Source organism: Rhinolophus ferrumequinum, chromosome 19 (assembly GCF_004115265.2).
Source record: "Rhinolophus ferrumequinum isolate MPI-CBG mRhiFer1 chromosome 19, mRhiFer1_v1.p, whole genome shotgun sequence".
Classification (NCBI taxonomy): Eukaryota; Metazoa; Chordata; class Mammalia; order Chiroptera; family Rhinolophidae; genus Rhinolophus; species Rhinolophus ferrumequinum.
Window position 1 is genome coordinate 58,503,979 of NC_046302.1, and position 26,460 is coordinate 58,530,438.

General features: G+C 49.2%; 1 protein-coding gene across 7 annotated transcripts in view; it reads right to left on the reverse strand.

Annotated features, from left to right (window-relative positions):
- ZNF516 (zinc finger protein 516) overlaps positions 1-26,460 on the reverse strand; it is a 113,179-nt gene that overhangs the window by 52,634 nt on the left and 34,085 nt on the right. For all 7 annotated transcript variants that reach the window (XM_033087167.1, XM_033087164.1, XM_033087168.1 and 4 more), the window contains exon 2: positions 13,553-15,480. In XM_033087167.1, coding sequence (XP_032943058.1) covers positions 13,553-15,302 — 1,750 coding nt within the window. In that variant the 5' untranslated portion in view covers positions 15,303-15,480. The remainder of the gene's footprint in view (positions 1-13,552; positions 15,481-26,460) is intronic.

A 26,460-nucleotide genomic window follows, 5' to 3' on the forward strand; every position in this document is an offset into this window, starting at 1 on the left:
AACGTAAGGGAGACCCACACTCAGAACGTCACCTACCAAACTGCAGACAGACAGAACTTCCTGCTGTGGTGACGGACGTGTGAGTCAGGGAGCGAGCCCCACAACAGTTCTCTCCCGGACCTACTTCAGATTCTGAAAGGAAACTGCACACATCAGGTCCCTTCATGTTGTACAGTGTACTCAAACATGTCACACCGTCCTGATGACCTATGTACAACTGCGCTAGAAAATGCTAAGTTATTTTTTTATTAGTGCAAACAGACTAAAGGTAATTTTTGTTTCTTTTGATTTCCTTTTTCACAAGCACTGTTCTGGCCCTTAAAACAGCCTGTACCTAGGTTTAAAGTTTTAGCAAATAAACTAGAAAAAGAGCCATTCTCCTCTTTTCTTCTCCCCTTTTCTTCTTCAGCTAAGTATTCTTCTAATACTCACGGGTTGTGAGCTACCCAGCATCTCCTGTCCAGGAGTAAACAAACGCAGCTAAACAGGGTTTACTCAGCCACTATTAGGCCAGGAAACAAGACCAGACATTTCTCAAGTGCATAAAATGACATAACCTGCCAGGAGAGACCTACCTGCAGAGACACTCACCAGAGAAAATATAGGACATCGGGTAATGTGAATTTCAGATATGGGACAAATCATTGTTTAGCAAAGTATGCTCCAATATTACATGGGGCATTCTTATACTAAAAAAAAAAAAAAAAATTCATTGCTTATCTGAAATATTTAACAAGCATCCTGTATTTTTATTTACTAAATCTGGCAACTCTACCTTGTTCTCCCCTGAAACAAACACATTATTTGAATGAATTACTTCAAATAAAGCACTGCGTGAGTCAGAAACACCGTCCAAAATATGTGTACAGGGCTGATGTAGACACACACACATTATGGATCGAGAGGAAGGTTCTTGTCTTCTCTGTGCAGAATGGTCAATGCACTGAGAAGACTGGACTGGACTGAGGGAAAATGGAGGGAAGCTCGGAGCAGACGCCAGCACCACCCCCAAAAGACCTGCAGCACAGTGTGCTCTGACCAGCTGGTACTGAGGTAGCCTCTCGGGGTCCCTGGCCCCTAAGGGTCCCTTCTGCACCCCATTTCTCACCCAAACCCTGGCTTGAGGCCCTGCTGCTGGGGTGGGCTTTGAGAAAGGGGGGGAGGGTGTCAGGACTGTGCAAGAGCCAGAGAGAGAAGAGGCAGAATTCTGGGAGGCCCAGAGCAGTCTCCAGCCCCTCCACCTAGGTCCTCCCACCTGCCTTCTCCCCCAACCTGAGTGCTGCAACAGAATAACACTAACAGCAGAGTCACATCTCAGTGCCAACACTTACTCTCGGTGCAATCTTGAGAAAGCACCCTCGAACCTCTAAACCCTACTGCCATCTGGATGTTGAGACTAATCGCCACACCACACTGGGCTACGAAGGAGGTTTACCCAGCCTCAGACGCCCGGGCAAAGGGGCGGGCATGTGGACATCTCTGGGTGACACAGCTGATATTTCAAGCCAGTGGAAAAAGCCTGATGATTAAAGAAATCATGGTGGGAAAACGGGAGAGCAATTTGGAAAAAAGAATACACTGGAAGTTCCTCATGGATGAACACAGTGTGGGATGAAGTAAATGTACTGAAGCAAATGAGATTTGTTCAATGACAATATTTTAACAGTGGGGTACAGAATGTCCTCCTAAGTTGTGTATAAAACCCAAAAACCATAAAGAAAGAAAATGATTCTGACTTCCTAGAAGTTCTTCAGTAAAAGACTTCATAAAGTAAAAAGTCAAATCGAAAACTAGGAGAAAGTATTCAAAGCAAACAATGAAAGATTCATATCCACAATATATAAAGAGTTCCTATAAATTAATAAGAAATGGATAAACACCATGTTATACAAATATGCAAAGTGCGTATTTGTATATTTGTATATTGTGTATACAATATACACTGTATTGTATTGTGTATACAATTGCATATTTGTATGTTGTGTAATCACACAAGAAATACAAATAGCCAGCAAACATGAAAACAGGCTGACTCACAGAAGCCAGAAAAATGGAGATTAAAGCAACAAAAATATAACATTTTTCTTTTTCAGAGGCAACTGTAGACAGGCCGTGACAACCAGACTCACTGACGAGTGGGGCAATGTCCACAGGTGGATAAGGGAATCATTATAACTTCTCTGGCGATATTCACAGAACGACACAGCATTGAAACCCCCACACCAGCAATTTCACGTACCGGAACTGCTCGTGCAGTACTCTATAAGAGTTCTCGACAATCTAAGTCATCAGCACATGTACTGCAGCACGATTCGTAATGCAATCGTGGAAACAATTTGACTATCCATCACTAGACAGACAAGTCATGATCACGCTCCCCTTTCAAGCAGCTCAAGAATGAAGTGGAGATACCACTATGGACATGGGAGATTTCCAAGACACATCGTCAGGTGGAAAACTTGGAACAAGACAAATAGAATGATCTTATTAGGTATCAAACAAACAAACAAAAAATCTACATATGCATATATACTTACATACATAAAGACATTTTAAAGACTGGAAGATACAAAATAAAAGTATTTTGAGCAGCTGAGGCAGGTGAGGGGAAGGCAAGCAAAGACGATGTTTCTTATTTGTGCAATGGGATGGATGGATGGATGGATGGATGGATGGATGGATGATGGATGGATGGATGGATGGATGGATGGATGATGGATGGATGGATGGATGGATGGATGATGGATGGATGGATGGATGGATGGATGATGGATGGATGGATGGATGGATGGATGGATGATGGATGGATGGATGGATGATGGATGGATGGATGGATGGATGGATGATGGATGGATGGATGGATGGATGGATGGATGATGGATGGATGGATGGATGGATGGATGATGGATGGATGGATGGATGGATGGATGGATGGATGATGGATGGATGGATGGATGATGGATGGATAGATAGCTAGAGAGACGACAGGAAGAAAATGAATCTGGATTGTTCTCAATGTGTTTGTGAAAGGACCTGAAGATTTTCTAAAGAATGAACACAACTCTAAAATCAGTGGCATGATAACGTGGTCAGGTCCAGGAAACGTCCCTGCTTCTTCTCCTCCACCTGCCGTCCTGCCCCATGAAGGACACGCAGCCTTAGGACAAAGGAAAAGGTACAGCACTGTCAGCAAGGGCAGTGAGCAAGCAGGGCTGGACCACACACAGGCCTGTCGCCCCCTCCTCCCCTCACCTCCTGGGGGCAGGAGAGCCTAGAGGTGATGAGCAGACCTCAGGCCAGAAGACCTGGTCCAGGGTCCCTAACCTTGCCCTGAAAGACCCTCCTTCCCCACCAAGGGCATCGGAAGGAGCTGAGAGGCGACAAATTCACGCTGCAACAGGGCAGGCAGGCTAGGGTTGCCCAGGAGGAGACAGACCTACGCGAATGACAGCAGCAGGCTGAAGGCGAAGGCTCCTGGAACGCCTGTGTCCAATCGCCTTCATCTGCGATGCTGTCTCTGGCCTGGGGACAGAGAAGAGATGACAAGCTCAGGTATCCTCTGAGACTGGCCATCGTGATGCATCCTGCATGCTATGTGTCTGGTGTTCTGAGATGCCTTGCTTCCTTACTGCCCGTCTGGCAGGAGGAGGCAGAAAATGGGGAGAGGAGACGATGACCGATGGCCTAGTGTGTGGGCGTGGCCACTGCTGGACCAGCAGGCGGCAGGAAAGAAACGACCAGGTCCCTATGGCCACTCCAGAGGAGCCCCGCTGGTGGCTCACAGGCGTGGCGCGGCTCTGAAAACTTCTACAGACATTTACAGCATCCCCTGTCCCCCTAAAATCAGATCTTTAAATTCAAAGAGAAAGATCTCTAACTCAAGAAACAAAAAAATCATGAAATTCTGACCCGAAATTGACAAGGAATTTGGATATTTAAAAAGCATCTAAGAATCTGTTGGTCAAGTGCTGTCAGCTTTCCAGGCAGCCCTTCCTAAGCGATTTATGTCTCCCTAACCAACTTCCGAGCATGATGCCCTTCCATCACTGGGGCTTCCAGACAATCCCAGGAATTGGATTCTAAAGTGTGTGTAGACTGTCTCCATGGAAACGCCGGACCCTCTTCTCCTCCTTGGTATATAGCACAACCTGTCTGGAACGTTCGTGTTCAGAGTTTCCAAAATTTCCCAAGTCAGGACTCCGTAATTCCCTTCGTCACCCCTGAAATTCAGAAACTTTGTAAGTCATCTTTGGTGACACATTATAAACTGCATGTTGAGGCTATTGTTGTTGATACTTCTCTATTAGTCAAGGAGGTTTTCAAGGGTTTGTGCCTTGATTTCAACTTCCATCGCTCTGCCCTACCAAATTTTATCGTTTTGGGGGGAAAAGTACCTGGAACATTTCTTGAAAATAAAAATTGCCAATCCACCCCACTGCTTTCAATCTGCGTCTAACACCAAAATAATCTACATAAATCATCTCATGAATCACGCACTAATCAATGTTTTAAAAAACTACTAACATTTTAGATGAATTTTAAATCAAAGGAACTATGGTAACTAGAGGCCTGACCATCACTGCAATACCAACAGTCCAGGCCGATAGTGAACTCTTCTGATAAAGCTTATATTGGGTTATAATTCTGAAGGAAGCCACCATTCTCCTCAGCGGGTTTCAGACACTAGATTCAGGCACGCACAACATTTTCTAGAGGATAGCCAAGTCATCAGAGGGTACCACTGAATTATCATTTTAAATGTATATTTCAATGACCAATTAGGTTATTAGATAAAAACAGTAATCATAGTAATCTTAGAATACAGTTTATTCACCATGCTGAAAGTAATTATATTGCAGTTAGAAGAAAAACCATGAGTAATACTCAGATCTGGCACATTTTTACGAGAACATATTAGGCATCTAGCAGTTAGCCCAAATGTCTTACTAATCTGTGAAAATTCTCTCAAATTAATGGCTGCCTGTATAAATAAACCAGGAGATGAGGCGTCCTTTAAATGGACATGACTACACTGATAGTGCACGCAGAATCAGGTACAATTCCAGCCATGAAAGCATGACCTTCTAACATGCAATGCAGAAAATACCCCTAGCTTTTTTAACTCTCGTAAAAAATTTAATATGCAAAGGCTTATGCAAATTGTGTATGCCAATACAGTCTCATAGGAGTAGTTTACAGAGTTTTCACGAAAAATGGGTCTCAGATTATGTCTGAAAACACAGGACATTAACAAAAAACAACAAAAACCCTAAACTTATACAAATGAAAAATTAAAGACACGTGCCAGAGACACATACACAACAAAATCACTTAGCAAATCAAACCTAACTGCTCGAAAAGAGTCTAAACTTACTAAATAATTCAGTGTACCCATCGGGAACATTGAGACCAAAGTTAATGCAAAAGAACAGCAGCCCACTGACTGGCCTAACTCCTGAAAGTGGGGCAGTGCCAGCGCTGGGAGCTGCTGCTCCCAACCTCTAGAGCCATGACCTTGCACCCCTACTGCCAGCAGGCTCAGCTGGCCGGGACAGGACGGCCTGCATTTCCCAGCAGCATGAGAAGCCAGGGCTGGGGCCACAGGTCACATGGGCCAGTGGCTTTGGAGGGTCTCTGCAGCTTCTCCTCACTGCACAGGAAGGACAGCCCCAGGAAAGGACATCCGCTGGGGGCTCTGTCTAGGCCCTCCAGACGCTGTCCCAGCACCCCTCACAGTTCCCACAACACTCCTCGCCCACTTGCAGGAACCGGCCCTGGTGCACGAAAGCGGTACCGGTGAGTGCCCAGCACCACCTGGGTCGGGGGTGAGTGACGCTCCTCTCCCATGTTCCCTGGGCCCTGTGCTCAGCAGGGTTCAGGTGGGCGCCAAGTCCAGAGCCCCCCTATTTCTGCTCCTTGTCTGGACTGATGGCTCAGGAAGAGGCCCCAGGTCATGGCACCAACGAGGACGTTTAGGGTCAGAAGCCGTGAGAAAAGTGCCTTGCCAGAAGCCCCATCCCAAATCTGATAACTCACCAAAAGTTGTTTAAAAAGTACCAACCTCCTGCCTATCCCAAAAGGCAGGATACTATTTCACCTTCAGGAGGCACTTTCAACTTCAAAACTTTGTATGTGCACAAGGCGTTCCCATTAAGCACAATGAGTGCAGCCACTGCTATTGTTACCATTCAGCGCTAGTGTTCCTAACCAGCCTCATTGATACTGTTACTAACCAGTCTCATCGCTACTATTACTAACCAGTCATTGCTACTGTTACAGATGATGTGGCCTCTAGAGAGTCAATAGAAACAATTCCTGTGCAAAGAAACCCCCTCCTGGAGGTAACGCTTCTCCGGGAAGCACACTGCAAACTTTAGAGGTGAACCTAATTCTTCCAACTGGGGCTGCCAGCCATTATTCGTGCCATGAATACCACACAGTGCCAGATGAGTAAGGCATGACCCCTGTCCTCAATGAGATTACAATTCCATGAGAGACAAGAAATGTCCTGATGACATATGACACTAGACGGACACCCTGAAACTGCCACAGACACACATATGCCAGGCACAGAGAGGGTCACTGCCTGAAAGGCACATATCAGGCTCCAGGGTGACAAACCAGAGAGGAAGGGACCAGCCAAGATGGCAGGGAGGGATTCCTAGTGTCCAGCATGTATGGCATTGAAATAAGACGTTCAAGCCACAGGGAGGGTGAATGGGGAGTTCTGCCCAGGACATTTGGGGGCAATGAAGGTGCAACAGGAGAGATGGGAGGTGGGTGAGGGTCACAGCTGTGAACCCAGAAGGCTGCGTAGGGAGCTAGAGCTCTTCCTCTTGCCATGGGAGCCTTAAAGAGTGGAGCAGAACAGCAAGCTGACAGCATTAGCGCTTCAGCAAATAAATACCTGGCAAGAGTGTGAAGAAGGGGACACAGTAAGATGTGCCACACCCCAGAGACAGGAGCAAGGTGTAAATACTGCTGCAGTGACCTGTTTCTGGGACAGCTCTGAGACAAGGCACCATCTTCGGGGTGATGCACGACCAGGAGGCACCCCAGCTCACCAGCTGTGAACCCTGCTGGGGGTTGCCCTCTCCAAGGCTGACCTGCAAAGCCCCGCCCCCACCTGCAAGCCATAGTTCAGAAGCAGGATCAGGGCGACTCACTCTAGACACTTCTTCACTGGGTGCAACCCACCCCTTCATGTATAAGGCCACATCTCACAGGACGGGGGTGAAAGACCCAAATTCAGCTAAAAAAGAGTCCATACATTTCACAGAAGGAGTGACAAGTTCAAGTCTCAACTGGAGAAGACCAAGAACTCCTCATGACAAAACAGCAAAGGTGGCATTTAAACCCTAGGGAAGAAGCCGAAAATCACAGCCCTCAACTCCCACACCGCAGGCTGGGAAAACCAAATCTAGTAGGGCAAGGACTGAGAGAAAGGAATTTAGGATGTAAACAAAGGTGGGAATGGTTGGAACGTTGTTACATCAAGTAAGACTCTGTAAACACAGCACCTGCATTTTTATTGGACTGGAAGAAAATCATGAACCTTTAGAGATGCCCCCTCAGCGTGTGCCACGAGCAGCCTCCTGGGGCAGGACGAGACCAGCACCCACCACACAGAAAACTAGTTTCTGCGGAGTGCAGCTTGGCTGCCCCCGGCTCATCCTGCCCACGGAGACGGCCTGAATGCAGACTGGGGAGCTGGGTCCTGGGCAGGGTCTGAGACATCCAAGACCACGTGCTGCTACCCCTCGAGTGGCAAACGAGGGCAGGAACCCCTTCCTCGGCTGGGAACTGGGCCCTGTGGGCCCCGGTTGCAGTTCTAACTCTGTGCGTACAGGATGCCCAGGATCCACCAGGCACACACAGGAACGTTAATGACAACGCTTTTCCTGGGCATCGCAGCCCCCACACTGTAACCATGGAAACTGGACACTGATGGGGCTGAAGAACTTACTAGAGACACACTGCTCCTCAGTACAAAAAAAAAAAAAAAAGAATTACCATGTAGGCACCCAAGCTCACATGCCTTCCACCAGCCATGCCGTGCTTTGGGAATAAACACACTGGTCAGCTTTGGGCAAATTACAAGAGCTCCCTGTGCCTCAGTGTCTTCGCTGGTAAAATGGGGGACAGACATGTCTCAGTTTCCTCCCAGCTCTAAAATTCTATGATTCTATCTTGTGCCAAAAAATAAAAATAAAAAGTGAGAGAAAAAATCAAGTGTTTGAATTTTGCTAGCAAACCAAACTGTTTGCATGGTGTTTGTTTGACGATACTGAGATCATAGATCTGCTATGTGTCTCTCGGTGACAGGAAGAAAATCCCAAAGCAACATCTCTCGTGTCTGATGTCTTTCACAGCATAGTAAATTCATTCTGAAAGGTCAGGGACATGGCATTCTGTTCAAGCAAAGATTAGTATGCACCCACGCACAGATGACCAACGCCTGGGGAATCAGAATATAGGAAGACACATATGAGATGTGGTTCTCATCGTAGCTCGATCTTCATCCGCTAATTCAGAGCGTCCGGGTACCACAGCGCCACACAGACCATCATCTCTGCGCCTGCGTGAGGACCGGTGCTGGCTGAGAGCTGCTGGTTGCTAAGATGCTGGCTAAACCACAGAATCCTCCACTCGAATGTCAAGTACATCTGAGTGTTTTTCTTAAGGAACTTCACCGCATTTTGCTAATGAATTCGAATTCAATATTAAGTTTTCGACTCCTCCTTCACCTGCTCCTGACTAGATCAATTCCTCAGTATTCTGGACAGTGTGAAACCATTCAGTGTTGTCACCACTGTTAGCATTTTGTGGCCATGCTTCTGTAATCTGGAATACACCTGCCCCCTGTCCATTTCCGTCTCTGTCATCTAGAGTCTCCTCGTCACCAGGCCCCACGTGGCTGGCTCTCTGGCTGCTGAGTAACTTGTTTAGCGCTCAAAGCCTCGAGGGGCTGGGATGGGCCTGCGGTTGGCCAGAGCATCGCGCACGTCACGGCCTGGCTCTGACACCACTGTCTTCCTAGTGGCCCACCAATCTGTTTGTGGACACTTACTAGATATTGTGCAAAATGACCCTCAGGCTGCCGGGGCACTGGGGAAAGCGGGTGGGTGCTGGGCCGAGGGAGACTGAGTGACCTGGTTTTACTTGACCAATTCCACAGCCCCAAACCACCTGGACCCCTCAGAAGCACCACTTCCCTCCCACAGCCCTTCTAGGACTGGTTTTCCGTCGGGAACCATTCCCGGAGACGCCTGCCTCCCACTCCCACTTAGACTGCCATTTGATCTCCCGTCTACACCTGGGACTTCCCTCGGTCTCCCTTGATTCATTCTCTCCTCCTCGGTCCACACCCTTCTTCGTAGCGTCATTTTTGGCCTCTTGGTGGGACCAGTGATGAAGTCCTGTGTTCAGACAAAAGTCCCTCCCCATTGCGGAGTCTCGGTCGGAGGCCAGAACACAGTGGGCCGTGAGGCGGGTCCTCGGGTTGCCTGCACTGGACCCTCCCAGCTCCAGGGGATGGGAACAGAAGGAGAGAGCATTCCATGAGCACGCGTCTGCTCCGGCCCGGTAGTCAGCTCTCAGAAGAAGTAACCACAAAAGCTTCCCGCCCCGGCAGGCCCGGCCTCCCCACCCAGGGCATCCCACATTCCTCATTCCCACTTGTTAGCTAGATGCACCCAAAATCCTGTGACAGTGGGGGACATACAGAAACACTGCCCCTCCCCCGTGCTGCGAGTCAATGCTCTGTTACAAAGAAAGCAGATGGTTGCTTATCCTCCGCTGGCTGCATGACCGCAGTCTGGCCCTCCCCGCTGGCCATCCACACACAGGGACGAGTGGCCAGTCTTTCAGCTCACAATTTATAGCCAAAAGACTGGATCTCCTTCCCATCAGGAGGAAAGACCGTGAGCTCTAAGATGTGTGAGAGTGTCAGCCTGGAGAGGCAGCCAGCAGAGACGCAGGAAAATGGAGACTTGTGGTAGCAAATCTATTTCTTCCTTTACTTATCTGTTGTCCCTTTGGCCGCATTTTCTATTTTTGAAAACTGTCTCCTTAATTCCTCAAACTCCATGTGATGCTGTGCTGTGCTGCTTGTCCTAAGCCCTTTATCTTACCAGGTTGAGCCACGCAGTTTGCCATCTTGTTTGGTCAAAAACAAATACTTACAATTTTGCATGACGTCATCTAAATCTTGGGGTTTTACTATTAAGAGACAGTGACTCTTCAGAGATAAATAGAGAGGGTAGGCGCAACTGATTGTGGATTCCATGTTCTAGAAGAGGTTAAGCTGGGGTAGTCACATAAGTTTTAGCCGAAACGATACCCAGATTAAGAGCAGGGACAGGCTCCTTGTATTTTGCATTGAGGCAGGTGCAAACACCTGTGATGGCCCCCAGCACCAGGCAAGGCTATCAGGAGGTGCTTCTCATGACGGCACCAACTCTAACAGCCCTGGTGCCTGGGCAGACCCTTCCAGACATGCTCAGTGGCCTCCCATCACCCCTAATTCATCGGAATTCTTTCTGAGCAGAACACGACTTAGGTTTGTTTATTTGTGAAGCAACTGTCACTTGTCCTCAGTGATAACTTCTAAGCGCCCTGAGTCTGCTTTGTGTTTGGAAATGTTATAAACGTCAATGATATGCCCTTTCAATACACCTCTTCCCTAATGAAAAGAATTAATTTTTGTGAACTCCAAAAGTGTACTTTCCAGCCGTGCCAGGTCACTTTCTTGAGGGAGGATTAAAGTCTAGCTCAGTAACACATTTCAAATTATTGACTTTTATTCACATCTTTGTTCTACTATTTTACCTTAGTGACGAGGGCTGCCGGCACCCAGTCTTACGAGGAAACAAACATCTGTGACAATCAGAGTTCTCCAAAGGAATCAACGGTAACATTCCACAGACAACGAACCTTTCATGAAATAAAGACGTTTCTTTCGATTAATCTGATAATGCAAATTATCTCCAGATGCAGAAGTAGCACTCACGTCCACTCCTGAATGTCCAAAACTCTCTGGGTAAGATTATGATGCAATGCGGATTTACTGGAAGGATCACAAAGATTTGAATTCTAATGTCAACTTTGCTGCCACAGGAGCTGACTCATTGTTAGGGGGAAGACAGTGATCTTTTGTCCCCCAATTTCTCCATATTTGTCCTAATGATTTTAAGCAGTCACCCCACCAAAGTTCTATGAGAACTTAAAGTCATTTAAAACGTCTAAAGATCTAAGTAATCTTTTAGTAACAGGAAAAGAGAGCATTTTCCAAAGTTGCACGCATATTTTTAAGAAAAGAAAGGCACAGATCCTAAGACAGAACCCAAAACACTGGTCTGTTTTTCTGAAGTAGCTGCTTCAGAAACCTTAGCCAAACCCTCTAATGAGAGTATTTCGTGAGTATTAAATCCATATAACACGTGTCTCTCCTTGCGGTGCATCCATGAACCAGCAATGTAATGCTCTACTAGACCCTTAACGGCTGCTATGATTGAAAACTTTGTATTTTTAGGAGAAAAGATACTGTCCTCTGGGGCTAAAAAAAGTGACGCGAGCAGACCTACAATGTTCTTCAACGGTTTCGGCCACAGTAGTGCCATGAATTTCTTTTTCTAGTTTCTCAATAAGCTACAATATTCTGGTGAATCTATTGGTGACACATTAAACTCAACTACCATATGTAATGTTGTTACAGAATCAACTGAGGCATTAAATGTCTCAAAAAATAAGTTAGATATAGAGAAAAAATATATATACTCTCATTAAGTAAATGATAAATCTCTAAAATTAGTGAACCTGAGAAGAACAAAGTCTAATTATAGTGAGAATAGTTTGATCTTTCCAACATCTTGACTTTAACAGCACTACTGAATTAGCTCCATTGATTGCCACCACAATCAACAGGGACCAGGCCCAAGAATTTTTGCAAGTATTAAAAATATCTGTCTTAAAGTAAAAAAACAAACAAATAAATAAGATTTAGAGCTACCCTAATATTTTATGCAACGTGCCCCAAACAGGAGTCATCGTATTACTGGAAAAGACCAAGAAAAATCTCTAGTTGTGAAGTTTTTAAAAGAGTGAAACCAAGAATTAAAATGCCACCCTGGGGTCACAACTGGCTTCACCAGGTTTTACATGATAAACTGTCGGAAGAATCCAGAAAAGCTCCAGGAACAAGCCTGGTGTTTTCAGAGAACAATGTAGCCTCCTGCTGCTCCTCACGGTTAATGACTAAGCAATGAAATGGGAAATGCGGGCCCAAGCATAATGTGTGATTGTGTCCCTACACACGTGCGTACACATTTAGAAAGAGAAATAGTCCCGCTGAAGCCACTGGGCTTCCACCACCCCTGACCTCTCAGGTAAAAGCAACAGCCATTAATAGGTTTTCAAAGAGTGAGGAGACATTCCTGGTTGTGTGCAGAAAGTTACAAGTTCTGTAACTTGCAAGGATCACCCAAAACAAAAAACAATGAAAAGTATCAAAATGTTTACAACTGATAAAAAGTAGGAAAATGATGACAACAAAGTTTGCCAAGCATCTTTAAATGTTTACATAGCTGCTGCTTGGAAAGTAAGCTGTGCCAATTAGCTGTTCTAAACCCACAGGGTTTACTAGAATCCAGGGAGATTAATTATAAGCGCAGACGGATTCGAAGGTACTCTTTCACTGGCTGCCTGGTGCGGGGCGGAGCGGGCAGAGGAAGTGTACGTGTGTGTGCCTGTGCCTTATGCGCCAGTTCCCTTGTGTGTGCACGCGTGTGCACACTGTGTGGTGAGAGAGAGGCCTGGGACTGCCCTAGGACTGGTGGGAGGTCTGCCACCTGTTCTTAACTCAAATGACTAGTGTCCCAGAGAGACCACCAACTCAGTGGATTAAAGGTGCTCATTTATGCAAACATGTATGGGCAGTGAACAAAAAGGAGCCTGAAGTGGAGTTGACAGGCATCTGTGTCTGCGCCCGCCAGCCCGAGCTCAGGGCCACCTGAGTGCAGGCCTGCCTGAGCCCAGCCTACCTGGACACGGGGTACCTGAGACAGGGCTACTTGGGCACAGGAATATTTGGTGCAGGACAATAAGCCACCCGGCTGGGGGGCTGCTGGGCCTGGGCCACCTGGGTACAGGGTTATCTGAGCCCTGACTATCTGGGCACTGGTTACCTGGGAGCCAGGTCTATCTGAGCACCTGGATCACCTGAGCCACCTGCATGCAGGGCTACTGGGCCTGGACCTCTTCCATTCAGACATACCTTGGGAAGGGATACCCAAGCACAGGGCTACCTAGGTGCAAAACACTGAGCCAAGCCTACCTGGTCCTGAGCCACCTAGCTGCAGGCATTTGGGGCTGGGCCACCTGGGCATGGGGCCACCAGGGCATGGGATATCTGGGCAAGGGCCACCTGAGTGCAGAGCCACCTGAGCCCAGACTACCTGGGCATGGGTTCCCTGGGCGCCAGGACTACCTGGGCCTGAGTCACCTGGGCTTGACCAACCACCTTAGCCCTGGCTGCTCGGGCGCATGCGCTCACCTGGTGCAGGGTCAGCTGCGCCCTCCTCTCCACTGTCTTCGGCGGCCTCCTCTGCCAGTCCGGAGCCAGGGGAGTCGGCGGCGGCGCAGGCCGAGCCGGGGCTGCTGGGCTGCGAGGCTGAGTCTCCCTCACTGAGCGAACCGCAACGGGCGCGGGGCGCACGGTCTGCGGGGCTGTCCCTGTCGCGGCGCGCGCGGCGGTGCACACGGGAGTGCAGCACCATCTGGTGGTAGGTGCGGAAGATCTTGCCGCACTCGAAGCACTCGGAAGACTTGCCCTGGCCGGCGGGGGCGGCGGCGCGGCGGCTGGGGCGCGCGGTGGGCCGGGGCTCCGGGGGCCCGGGCGCGGAGTCCCCAGGGGCACCTGCCCTCTTGCGTGGGGGGCCCTGCGTGCCAGGCTCCAGCTCGCGCTTGCGCTTCTCCTGGCTTACCAGGATGTACTCGCGCCGCTCCTTGTCAAAGGCCACGTCCCCAGCTAGCGCCTCGTCCCACGCCCCGTACTTGAGGTACTCAGCCGGCTCCGCCACCTTGCCCCTGGTGGCCAGCTGCCAGGCCTGGTAACTGTTGACCGGGTCCAGCTCGGCCACTCGCTGGCCGGCCTGTCCCAGGGCGGGCGCCGCGGTCCCGGCCGGACACAGGTTCAGGCACTGGAGGAAGAGCTCCTGGGAGTCCACGGGGCCGAGCGGAGCGCCCTCGCTGGCTGGGACCCACGTCCGGCCCGCCTCCACCCGGCGGTGCACGGCGTTGTGGGCGTTCAAGCTGTCCAGGTTTGTAAACAGGTTCCCGCACTTGGTGCAGACTTCGTAGAGGGCCAGGCCGGCGACGATGGCCTCCTCCTGCACCACGTTGTTGATGGTGGCGATGGGATCCAGCTCGCTCTTGGGCCTGTTCTTGCTCCCCGCCTTGGGGCCGTGTGCCTTCATATGGTTTTTCAGGAACCACGGCTCTTTGAACCTTCGGCCGCAGATGTGGCAGCCATGGTCGAAGGAGCCCCTGTGCTTCTTCATGTGCGCCTTCAGGAACCAGGTCTGGCTGAAGGCCTGGCCGCACACCTCGCACGGGAACTCGCCGGGGGGCAGCTCGGGCTTGCCGTTCTCCACGCAGGCCTCGCCTCTGGGCACCTGCGCCGTGATGTGGTCCTTCTCCACGTGGCTCAGCAGGGACTCCTCCCTGAGTGTCACGTAAGAGCACAGCCGGCACTTGAAGGGCTTGTGCGCCTGCTGCACGTGCTGCTCCAGGTCCTTCTTGCGCTCAAACCTGCTCCTGCAGAAGGAACACTGCGCCGCGGCCCTGCCGTCCTCCGTGGCGCCCGCAGAGCCTTCCGCCTCCTTCTTGCTGCTCCTCAGCAGGATCTTGCTGTTATCCCCCTGCGTGGCGCCGTTCAGGATCCTGTTGCAGGCCGACGTGCTTTTCGTGGGGCTGGTGCAGCCACCCAGGCCCTCAGACACACGCATCTCGCCAGCCTCAGGCTCGTGGCCCTGGATTAAAGTCCCCGTGCGGTGACTGCGAATGTGGATCTTCAGGTTGCCCTTCTGGGAAGCCCTGTGGTCGCAGTAGGGGCACTTGTAGGGCTTCTCCCCCGTGTGCTTGCGCATGTGCTGGGACAGGGAGCTCTGGAAGGGAAAGCTTTTGCCACAGATGCAGCAGCTGTGGCTCACGGCCTTGTCCCCGTCCATCTCCGGGCTCCTGCTGGCCCTGGTGGGGCTGGGACCCCTTCTCAGCTCCATCTCGGCCTCTTGGTTGCGATCCATCTTGGGGACAGGGGCTCGCCCAGCCCCAGCGGGCACGGCTTTTTGTCAGGCAGGCCTGCGGGACCAGGTCTTATCTCTCCATGTTCAGAGGAGCCTTCTGCCGCCCAGCTGCAGAGATGCGCCTGCCACGACGTCCTGCATGTCCTACCTGGACAGCATGGCGGATGGCCGCAAGCACCTGGAACAGAAAAGACACAGAGAGCTTAGGAACAAGGCTCCCCACGGGAAAAGGACACAGTGACATCCACAGACGGTGAGCAACACACCTCTTCTTAAAAATATCAACCTAGTCCAAATTAAAGGGACACCAACAAAAGTCCTAAGAGACATACAAGGAGCTGCTTTCCTTTCAAAGATCAAAAATTAAGCAATTAACTATTGGTAATAACCATGTGCTAACTCACTACAATAAAACACTGGAAATGATTTTGCACTAAAGTAACTTTTATCAAAAAGATACAGTCTTTAATGAAAGACGGGTCAGACTTCCTACATGTGTGAGAAACAGCTACAGGACGAGGAGAGCATGGGAATGAGGCGCAGAGAAATGGAGGAGACAGGGACGGGGGGCAGAGAACAATGGGGGGACAGGGCGCCTGCGGGTGGTAAGTGAGCTGCCAGGCAGTCCCATTGTGAAGACACTTAGTAAGGTGTGCAGATGGTGGGAAGTGAGGCTTCAGTTAAGAACACAGATCATGTAGTAAAAGAGAGGCAAGGGAGTGCAGGACGGGAACCCTCAGCTCCTTCACGATCTGTGCCCCGAACCAGCCGCTGACGCTGGCTGCCCCACTGACGCCACTTCCAGGAGTGTGACCACGAGACCATTTCCACAGCAGCATTCAGTCTTCGCCGCCTCTTAGAGAGCCCAAATTCCTAGGCACACCTTACAATGCCCTTCCTGTCCTGGTCCTGTCTCTTTTCTCCTGCTCTCCCCCCAAAGGCACCCTAAATTCTAGCCAGAGGGCTGAGTCCTGGGTGCAGAATCCCCTGATGACCCCGGGAAGTCAGGCGGCCTCCCCACTTCTCCACAGGTCAGATTCCCACAGTGCCTTCCTCCCCAGGGAGGCTGGTCCTGCCTCTCCCTGGTGACAGCAGGTGTCACACTGCTTCATCACCGTCACTTTCATGCCCGTCTGCCCTCCAGAGAATGAAGGGCAGGCGCTGGTTTGAGCCGCTCCTCCAGGCACCTGGGCGTTTCCAGCAGCCTGAGCACAGGTCTCCGCTGAGTGGACAAGGGGTGCCCAGTGCTGTACCTGGCACCCAGCGGGTAAGCCTCTGTGCTGCGGGAAAGCCAGCCAAATGCCTGTAAACCACCACGTGAGCCCCAAATGGTACACACTGAAAAGCCACTGTGTGCATTCCAAACAGGAATTTCCATCTGACTTGCGAGAAGTGGAACATAAATGAAACAGTGAGCCCACAAGAAGGGATGGGAGACCGGGTGCCTTTCAGGACGGTGTTCTGACGGGAGGCGGGAGGGCGGGAGGGTGGGGGGCACGAGCCCACACAGCAACCCAGGTTGGGGAGCTTCGTCCTTCTCCTCTCCGGGCAGAAGTAAGAGTCACCACGGGCAGGCTCTCCAGACTTGCACCCAAAGGCACCCAGAAGGGCAGATTTTCTTTCAAAAAGCTCCACGTGGACAGGAAGCCATGTTTTTAGAGTCCCAACGTCATACACACTAAGAACTCAGATTGAAAAGCTGACAAAATGTGAGGAAGCTCTGTGTTTCTGGTTTTGAACCAGTGTGTTGATGCCCATTTTCTGTTCAAATATGAGAGGTTCTCTCCCAGAAGAACCTGGCCAGCGACTCCCTGCTTACTCTGGGTGGTCCCACCTGCCATGCTTCCACCGGAGCAGACACCGAAAAGAATACTGGCCACAGAAAGGAGGAGCAACAGGTGCATCCCCCAAACACCCCCAAGGCGCTGAGTTCTGAGCGCCTCACACTGTCCTTCCTCCACTTTGCCGAGGGTGGAGACGCTGTCCAGCACAGGCCTTGTGAAAACCCAGCATCCCTCCAGCTCCCTCCAAACGCCTCCTCCACAGGCCCGCAGAAAGGTGAAATCTGAGTTAGAATTATGCATTCTGAAACACCTTTCGAGAAAGCCCCCTGTGAGCATGCTTCCCAGGCATGTAAAGAAGCAATGCAGTCTGACCAGCAAACTCTGGCGAGTTGTAAAGGCCAGAAGCCGAGCTGCACAGGCAGGTGTCCTGTACCTGTCAGACTAGCAGATGTACATAGGGTCCTCCTGATGGGACCGGGAGCCCCAAAATCAATGACTCAAACAACATGAATGAATAACCCCCGCAAAAAAAAAAAAAAAGGAAGTTAACGAGAACACGTCTTAATGACATTTTAAGCTAATTTAAATTATTTTTCCAAGCAGTTTTAGTCTTAGCACAAGTTTGTGGGTGGCTGTATATTATTTAGGATGATTTTATAAGGCAAATGGTTTGCACACATCCGCTTCGATCCCAGGGCTTATTTCATCCCCTCAAAAGCTGAATGTGATGTAATATATAAAAGCATGAATAAAACATACTATTTATATTTAATTTAGTGACCTAATCTGGGTATAAAAATCTCAGGAGTTTAAAGAACCATACAGAAATAAGTTTACAGAGGGGAAAAAAACAACTGAAACACTGGAAACTGTTGGCACTGAAATAATTTTGGACTCCACTGGACCACTAAAGGTCCATAAAGGATATGAAAAGCCACCACATTCTCCAATTCAAGGGGCTCTTTCCAAGCCACGTGGCAGCTCTGGGCTGGGCACATGGAGACCCATCTCCATGACATCCAGGTAAGGCAGGTCCTGGGGTCTCGGCCAGTGCTGAGAGGTACAGAGTGGACCCTGGGAGCCCTGGCCCTCCATTAACCAGCTGCCTGGCTTTCAGGGGGCATGCTTCACCCCCTAAGCACAGCTCCTCCTCCATGAGGTCCTGAAAGTCAAGACATGACATGAAGCAGCCATGTGTCCCCCCAGCCCCTCCTCTGATCGCCACTCAAATCCCCTGAAACAGTGCAGTGAACAGTGCGTGAGTAATACCACACCGGCCTTACAGTGCACGCCCGCCACACGCGCCTGACACTACACGCCCGCCACACGCGCCTCACACTGCATGCCCACCACACCCGCCTGACACTGCACGCCCACCACACGTGCCTGACAGTGCACGCTTGCCACACCTGCCACACCTGCAACGAATACCAGACAGCGTGCTGCCCTCCAGGCCATCGCAGCGGGTCACAGGTGATCACAGCCCCGGCCACCTCCAGCATCCAGGCCGCTAGGAGTACAACAAGATTTAGTATGACGGCACCGCTCTCCTTCTCTCCGTAGGGGCCTCAGAATCTCCTGCATGTCTGCAAAGGCTTCCTGCGGCCAGTTTGCTTGCTGAGAAATCCATTTAAGTTTTCGATTCCCCAGCACCCTGACCCCCAGCCAAAGCCTGGACACGTTTCCTGAAGAAGCCCAAAGACTACAGAATATAGTTTCTATTTCTTCTGAGGCTCCCTCTGAAACTAGCTTCAAAGCTATGCCTGAAGCCAACAGGGTCCCCATTACAGGAGTCCAAGTAAGGGCATGACGGCACCCCCGTGACCCCAAACAGCTCATCTCCTTGGGCTCCCACTTCTCTGCCCAACCACCACCATCTTTCAAAATGACCCCTCTGTAAATCCCTGTGCCAACTGTATGGGGTGCATTTTTAAAGAACTGAAAGATATTTGGAAGGGAGAAATGTAGAAATGGAAAAAAATGCTGTAACGGTAGTGACTATTTCAGCCCAAAACACCATCTTCTTGAGGAAATCATAACATCAACAAAACTCCCTCTCAGCGGCTCCGTCCCGATGCCCACAGTACACTAATGAAGTTTCTTGCAAACCTTTAAAGAAACAGTCAAAAACGTAATTCCTTCTGTGCAACTAGCTCTCCTTCGGGGCCAAATCAACAGACCTTTGTGATCATTCTTTTTGGCTGCCAGAAAAATGGCTATTTAAGACAAAGTCATCACTTCTTTTCCCAAAAAGAACAAGAATGCTGTCATCAGAACTTCCAAGTTAAAAACGCGCCCCGGGAAGCTGTCCCAGTAAGAGGGGTAATGGGGACGCTGTCGGCCTCCTGGCACCACCAGCTTTGCTCCCTTTTTCAAAAGCCCACTGGCCTCTGAGAGGGAGGGTCTCAGAGGGTTTCTCCCCATTTACTTGTGCCCCTGGTGGGGAGTGGTGCACCTCTGGACGTCCCCCTGTGGAAGTGTGACACTGCTCGGTTCCAGCCTGATGCATGTCACTACCACGCTGCCTCTACTTTACTCTTGCAGACAAACGTGCTTTGGTGTTCCGACTCTCCCTGAAAAACACCACCCTAAAGATGACGAGCCTCATAAATGTGTAAACAAATGCTAGCTTTTTACCCAGAGGGAATAAAAAGCCTTCCAGCAACACAAATACTGGGGAGTGGGGGAATGACGTATGACAAACGCCACCCCCAGGTATACGTGCACATGAAGTACAGCCCCACTGGAATGCATACGCATGTTCTGCCTGTAATGAATCATAGTTTTGTTATTGTGTTACAAACTTTTTCCAAGGCTGTCATTGGGACCTTGCCAGACAAGACTGTAATTTAATTGTTTAGGCATAAAAATGGCTTGCTGATTAGGGTTTTAAAATAGATTTCCAATGAATGTCTCAGTGTGTGTGTGTGTGTGTTTCCGTAGAGATGCAATGAACAGTTTGAAGCTACCTTTTTAAAATGCCTTATGTAATTTTCAGTACATTTTATTTTAAAAATGGTTAGTCACATTTATAAAAAATAGGAAACAGTAAAATGTATATTAAAGAAAATAAAAAATGTGTATTTACAACAAAACTGCATCATAATGGATGTGGGAAGGGGTTTAAGAGGGCAAAATATAACAGTTATGAAAATAAAATTGTAGCTAAACTTTCAAAACTAACCCAGTGAACACGTAAAGGAAGTACGAGGTCTGACTACATACACAAGGTCACTGCCACACCTCAGACACCCTTCACCTGCAAAACGCGACGAAATGAAGAGCCTCTCAGAGGCTGCTTACACTCACTGAGTTTGGGGTGAATTTAATCTGTGGGCACATGTCTCATCGAATAAATCGCTTCTGAATGTGAGGACCCTTGGAACTGTGTGTTCGATGTAACGCAGTCCAGAGAAGTCACTTCCTGAAGCGTACCAGATGACCCACTGAACTGAGGACCAGTGCCCACCACCTGCACTAGGGACTCCTGTGCGCAAACCTCTGAAGCCAAGCTCCGGACACAGCCTGCAGGAACGGCCCTTCACCACAGCTGAGAGACCTAGAAAGACATAAGTGCGAACCTCCTACCAGCACAGCTCGTCTGGGCTCGGACCCCACGGGGCTGCGGGACAGGGTCACACTTAAGAAGGGGCTCATCACAAGCCCTGCGGGCCCACTGTGCGCCGGGCCACATCTGGGAGTCTAAAGTTTAAGGGTGACGAAGAAACAGGCTTAGCTTCCAGGAACCCAGAAGTCAGAAAGAGAAACACCGCGTAAACACACAGTTGGAAAACAGCGCCCTGGCCATCTCCAGCAGGGCAGGTGGAAGTATCTGAAGTGCAGGGAGGGAAGTGATGGCTGCACTGGCCAGACACAGCTAGGTCTTCCAAGGGGAGTCCAGGCTGGTCTGGGATGAGCACAAAGGGTGCAGGTGACTCCCTGGTCCCGAGAACACACCCACAAACACGATGGTCTGCCTGAGCTCCGTCCTCTGCCTCCCGCCAGCACCCAACCATAGCTGTGTCCCATTGGCTGCGTTTTTGTCAAGCCAAAAATCAGTTCCAGAATGCAGACTTGGCTGGTCTCTCTGAGACGTCACAGGTTTCCATGCCCTTCGGATGAGACCCAAGTCCTCCCGCCTCCCCGTGTAGGGGCCGCACCCCTGCACCCGAGTCCATGACCAAGCGCCCTGCCTACACCCCAGGACTCGGTATGGCCCCGGCCCTATCCCAGCACGTGTTGGACACGTTACTGTTACTGTTTCTTTAATCCGTCACCCACCTGTGTGTCAGATGCATACATTATGAGGGCAGGCTCACAGAATATCTCGCTCTCTCCCCCGAGTGCCAGGCGAGTACAGTGCCAGCTGTAAAGTGGGCGGGCACCACAGCGCTGGGAGACGTAGCCTAGACCTGGAGCTTCAAAGTCAGACGACCAGAAGTCAAACTCTGCTGTGCCACTCACTTGGATCAGCTGTGTGACTCTGGGCAAGTGTCTTAGCCCATCTGTTCATCTTTAAAATGTAAATGATGGTAATATGACTTATGGTATTTTGTGAGATTTAAACTAATGCACACAAGGTATGATGTGTAGCATACAACACGTGGTCCGCACATGTCAGGCCCCATAATTAATTAATGACTGTAGAATGAATGAATGAGATGGCAGTGCAGTGCCCAAAGAGACTTGGTCACTGGCAATGACAATATTTGGTTTGATCAATTCAAAAGGACACACTACCAAATGCTTAGGTGGCTAAATTTGAAATTGCTCCACAGTAACCCCCGTGGAGTCACTGGGCCCAGGTGACCGTACTGTCACAGGCTGTTTAACACAATTACCAAGTCCCCTGTCACCACAAACACGGCCCAGGGGCAGCTCCAGGCCCTCCTAGGAAGACGCTCAGCCAGGACTTGGGACTGGACATGACCTGACCACGGCTGGGACCTGCCTTAGGTTGCTAGCATGAGCGAACCTTCTTACTTCAGAGGGGGTTTACAAAAAAGAGCAAGAAGGCAGATACACGTACATCAAAATGCTAACAACTGCAGGATCTAGATGGTGGGTGTGTGCGTGTTTGTCAGCTACTTTATTTTTTATGCATTTTGGAAGTTTTTCACAGAACAAGTTAAAAGGAATGACTCCTACTTGTGACCTCAGGAAAACAACTGAAAGCAGAGCGGCTCTGGGGGAGCCTGTGGACGCCCACCGACCTCCCTCCCCCGCCCAGACCCCAGGAAGCTCAGAGGGCTCTAAGGAATGCAGTGGGGAAATTACCTTTTGCTAATCCTAGGATTTGAAATTCAATGAAAAACCGTCTGAACAATATGAAACTGTTCAAATGAAAAGCAGTGTTTATTTTAAGTGACTGCTAGCTGACATGGGAGGCTTGGGTGGCAGCAGGCAGTGAGCGCGGTGCCACTACCAGCCTGCGCTTACCTGGGTGTTCAAGAGGATGGCTCCATGGCTTCCCGAGGCACCCCCAGGAATGCCGCTGAGTGCTCTCTTACATGCTTCAAACAGTCACTTTCTGACCAGTCAAATCTGGCGTTATCGGGGGAGGGAGGATAAAATATCCTATATTTTTAAACAGTAAGCGTGTCTCTTGTTCTACGGCAAATCTTGCCACCGTCTGCTGTGAATTAAACCAACACAAAGCAAAAGCCAGCCAGTTTTGTACTGATTTCCCCCACACTATCAAAGTCAATTCTATCAAACACTTACCCTGAAAAAAGAGTCAGAAGGTGAATTTTCAAATGACCTCCAACATTTAGAGTAATCTTCATAAAAGAGCAATGCCATATGTTTCTTGAAAGTGACCCAACCCTGACTGGTAGACTCAAGTGAGGATGGGGTGCGGGGGCTGCCGGAAAACTGGGGGCACTTCCTGCAGGGAGACATGTTTCTCACGTCAGGGAAGCTGAACCGGAAGCTGGCGTTGTTTGTAAAGGCTCTCTAGTGGGGTATTTTTCATTCCTGGTCCATTGATCAACCGTATCGTGATACTGAGAAATAGTTTTGCTTTCCTGGATGCCATGCTTTCCTGGACACTTATCCTTCTCTCTCCCTCTCGTCACCTTCGGGGAGACAACGGGCTCCCAAAAGGCAGAATTAGTGGGTCCGCGTCCAGCATGCAGAGCACCGGAGACCGGAGAACTTGGGAAATGTGGGAACTGAGAGGTAAGTGAGATGCCCTTACAAAGAAACGCTCTCCCAGCAGACAGGAGGCTCGGGACACTGACGGGAGTGCAAAGGACAAATCCCAGCGTCACAAAGAAGTCTCCAGCTCCGCCTGCGGTGCGCTTCTCAAGGGCACTTTCTGGGCAGCCCGTGTGCGGTGGCCACAGGGCACGCCCACTGGGTGCTGGGCTGCACTATACTCGGCGTTTGTTCTCCTGCAGACAATGAAGCGGGCTTTACTGGTTACACTGTAGCGTATGAGCCCTGAGTTAAAATACATCATGAACACCCTGCCAGGGCTGATGAACTGCGCAGACAAAAAGCTCATTCTCTGAACAAATAGGGAGAAATTCCAGAACAACAATAAGGAGTTCCTCTCCCCACACACCAATCTGCCTGAGATGAACAATTCCAGGCTTATCGTCCCCAGACTAGGGTCCGAGTGTCTCCATAAAGTGACCCATTCACAGCGGGGAGAGTAAGGACCACTGACGACAAGGCCTTGAGGCCGCTCGCTGGGACCAATGAATAATCCATTATGCGCCAACTACATTTCCACTCTAACAAGAAGTGAAAACAACGGCAACCAGAATCGGCTGCATTGACAAGAACCGCCCCCCCCAACTTCCCCACGAGGGGAAAAAAGACACAAACCCACTATCCCAGGGCCTAGGAACGCACAACTGCCGACAACAGGGCTCTTTTCCCAGCACCCAAAGAACCATGTGCGCCCATATTTCTGCCCCAAAACACTCATTTTAAAGGTGAGTCTCACCCTCGCTTTGTTCAGAACACGAGGTAATGTGAACAAACCATCAATAGGATGGTGACAAAATTCCATTTTCTTACATAAAGATCTCCTTTAAATTATTTAGCACCTCCAAATAAAGCAAAACACGTGCCACCATGTTGGCCCCAAATGTAACCATGCCACAGACTGTGCATAACAAGGTGGGATTATGCAAACTCCCTCATCATTTAAGCAAGACTCATGTTGGTTCTGTACCTCAGACCACAGCTTTAGAATCGGCGCTCCATTTACAGCTGAAGCGCTTGGGTGACCTGAATGCTGTTCTGCAAGTAGGTTGCCTTTTATAAAGTTGTTTACCACAAGCTGTCAAAAACCCAAAGAAATTCCTGCTCAGAAGAAGAGAGAGGGGTGCCACCTCCACCTCCAGATGCAAGGTACAAACAGAAGACGGTTTCCTGACAGTGAGGATCGTACACCATCATGTTTCCAAAAGAAAACAGAAACTAACATTAATACACAAGCTGCCCAAATGTCCTTTTACTAAACCACAAAGATTGGGAGTCAAATCTGACCTTGTGGAGAAACAGTCGAGCAGATGAGTACAATTCCCAGTCACATTCAGAAAGTCCAGGAATAAACGGGGAGGATGTGGCATGTTGCTCCCGCAGTCATAATAACAGATCCTGAAAAACCCAGAGTGGAGTCCATCTGACAATAAAGGAAGGCATTTCTTTTCTATCAAAAGAAAATGAGTGCCCCTTGTTTTCTATTTTGGTCTCCAAAATGAATGCATTAGGGTGATCTGTTTTCCACTATTTCCCAAGTCTTACATTAAGTAGTGACTTTGTCAACTTATTTGTCCTTGAAAACGTAAGCCTCACCAAACTGCAAAAGAGAAAAACAAAAGGAACAGGCTCTGGGAGCTCACTCTGTGATTTCCTGCAGATAAACGTACTGCTGGAGCCCCTGGCCTGCTGCTGGGAGCAGCCCCAATGTGATTGCTGTAAGCGGTCCTGTCACCATTTCCATCAAGAGCCCGATTTTCCAGGAGCTTAAAACTGCATACCCCCAAACTGGGCGGCTCCAATGACGTCTGTCGTCACTGAGGGACTTCTCAGCTTTCAGAAAACTAGACAGAAAAAATCACTCGCTACACATTACATGCACCAGAAAAACAGTGAGTTTTCAGTTTGACTCTTTTTACATCCTGTACCACGATGATCAAAGCCCCCATTTCGAGTAATTCAGAAACACTTGAAAGCTTGGGGAACACCAGAGAAAATGGAGACGTCTATATTTCTATTTTTAAACCAAACATGGAAGATCAGAAGGCCTCAGATAAACTACAGGGGGGAAAAAATCCCCCTGAAAAGGGGCATATAGGTTGTTAGTGAGCCTGAACTCTAAAGTGTAGAAACTATCACCGATCCAGTATAATGTAAATATCTTTAATTTAAAAAAAATTATCAGCAGTGAAAACAAACAATCGTACAAAAAGTCACTCTATTTTCTTACTATGAAACACTTCCTGGACTACTGCACATAATTTCTGAAATTCCCATTAGTTGATTACAAAATACATTTTAACTGAAATTTGTTTCTACAAATAAGCTGTATTTTATTCCACATTAACCAATAGCCAAAGGCAGTATTCGCCCCCCAATACCCACACTGACCTATTTTTCAGCCTCTTACCTAAAACCAACATTTCTCTCCCAGTATAAGAAAACAGACTGCAATTAATACCTGTCTACCATTATCTCTTTCTTCTGTGCTTTTTGTGAAAGAGCCCAGAAGTCCCCACCATCAAATGAAAGACAGAATTGTGCCCAAGGACACAAAGAGAGAGAACTACGTGCAGTCAGCCATAGGCATCCTGTTAAACATTACCTTCCCAGGTATCCTGCTCAGCCCAGAAGCCGGCCCCCGAAATCCCTTCATTAAGAAATAGCACATAGGGGGAAAATAAGCATGTCAAAATCCCTCTGACTGAATTCTAACCAAGCGCTTATGAACATTTTCTGTGAAGGTAGCCGAAATTGAATATATTTTCATAGACTAGCTGAAAGGCATAACATGCAAGAAATTATTTAAGATTCTGTTGCCACTGTGCAAACACCAATCAGTACATTAAAAGGATCAAAGTTACAAAAGGACAAGTCCACCCAAGTGCTTTACTAGGTGACACGCGTGCACGGTAACCAATATCAGTTTTCCAGACGCACGACAGCCAGTAAGTGCTGGAGCACGACCCGGGTGTCACTGACATCCAGCACCTTTGAAAGCAGCTGGAGACTTCAGCCTCCGAAGGACAGAGGTCTATCAGAGCATGTTTACAAAGAGCAATTCGTGACAAGACCATGATGTCACATGGCCCCAGGACTTACCCTGCACTGCCCGTCTGAAAACACACTTTCAAGCACACTTAGTGACAGACACATCA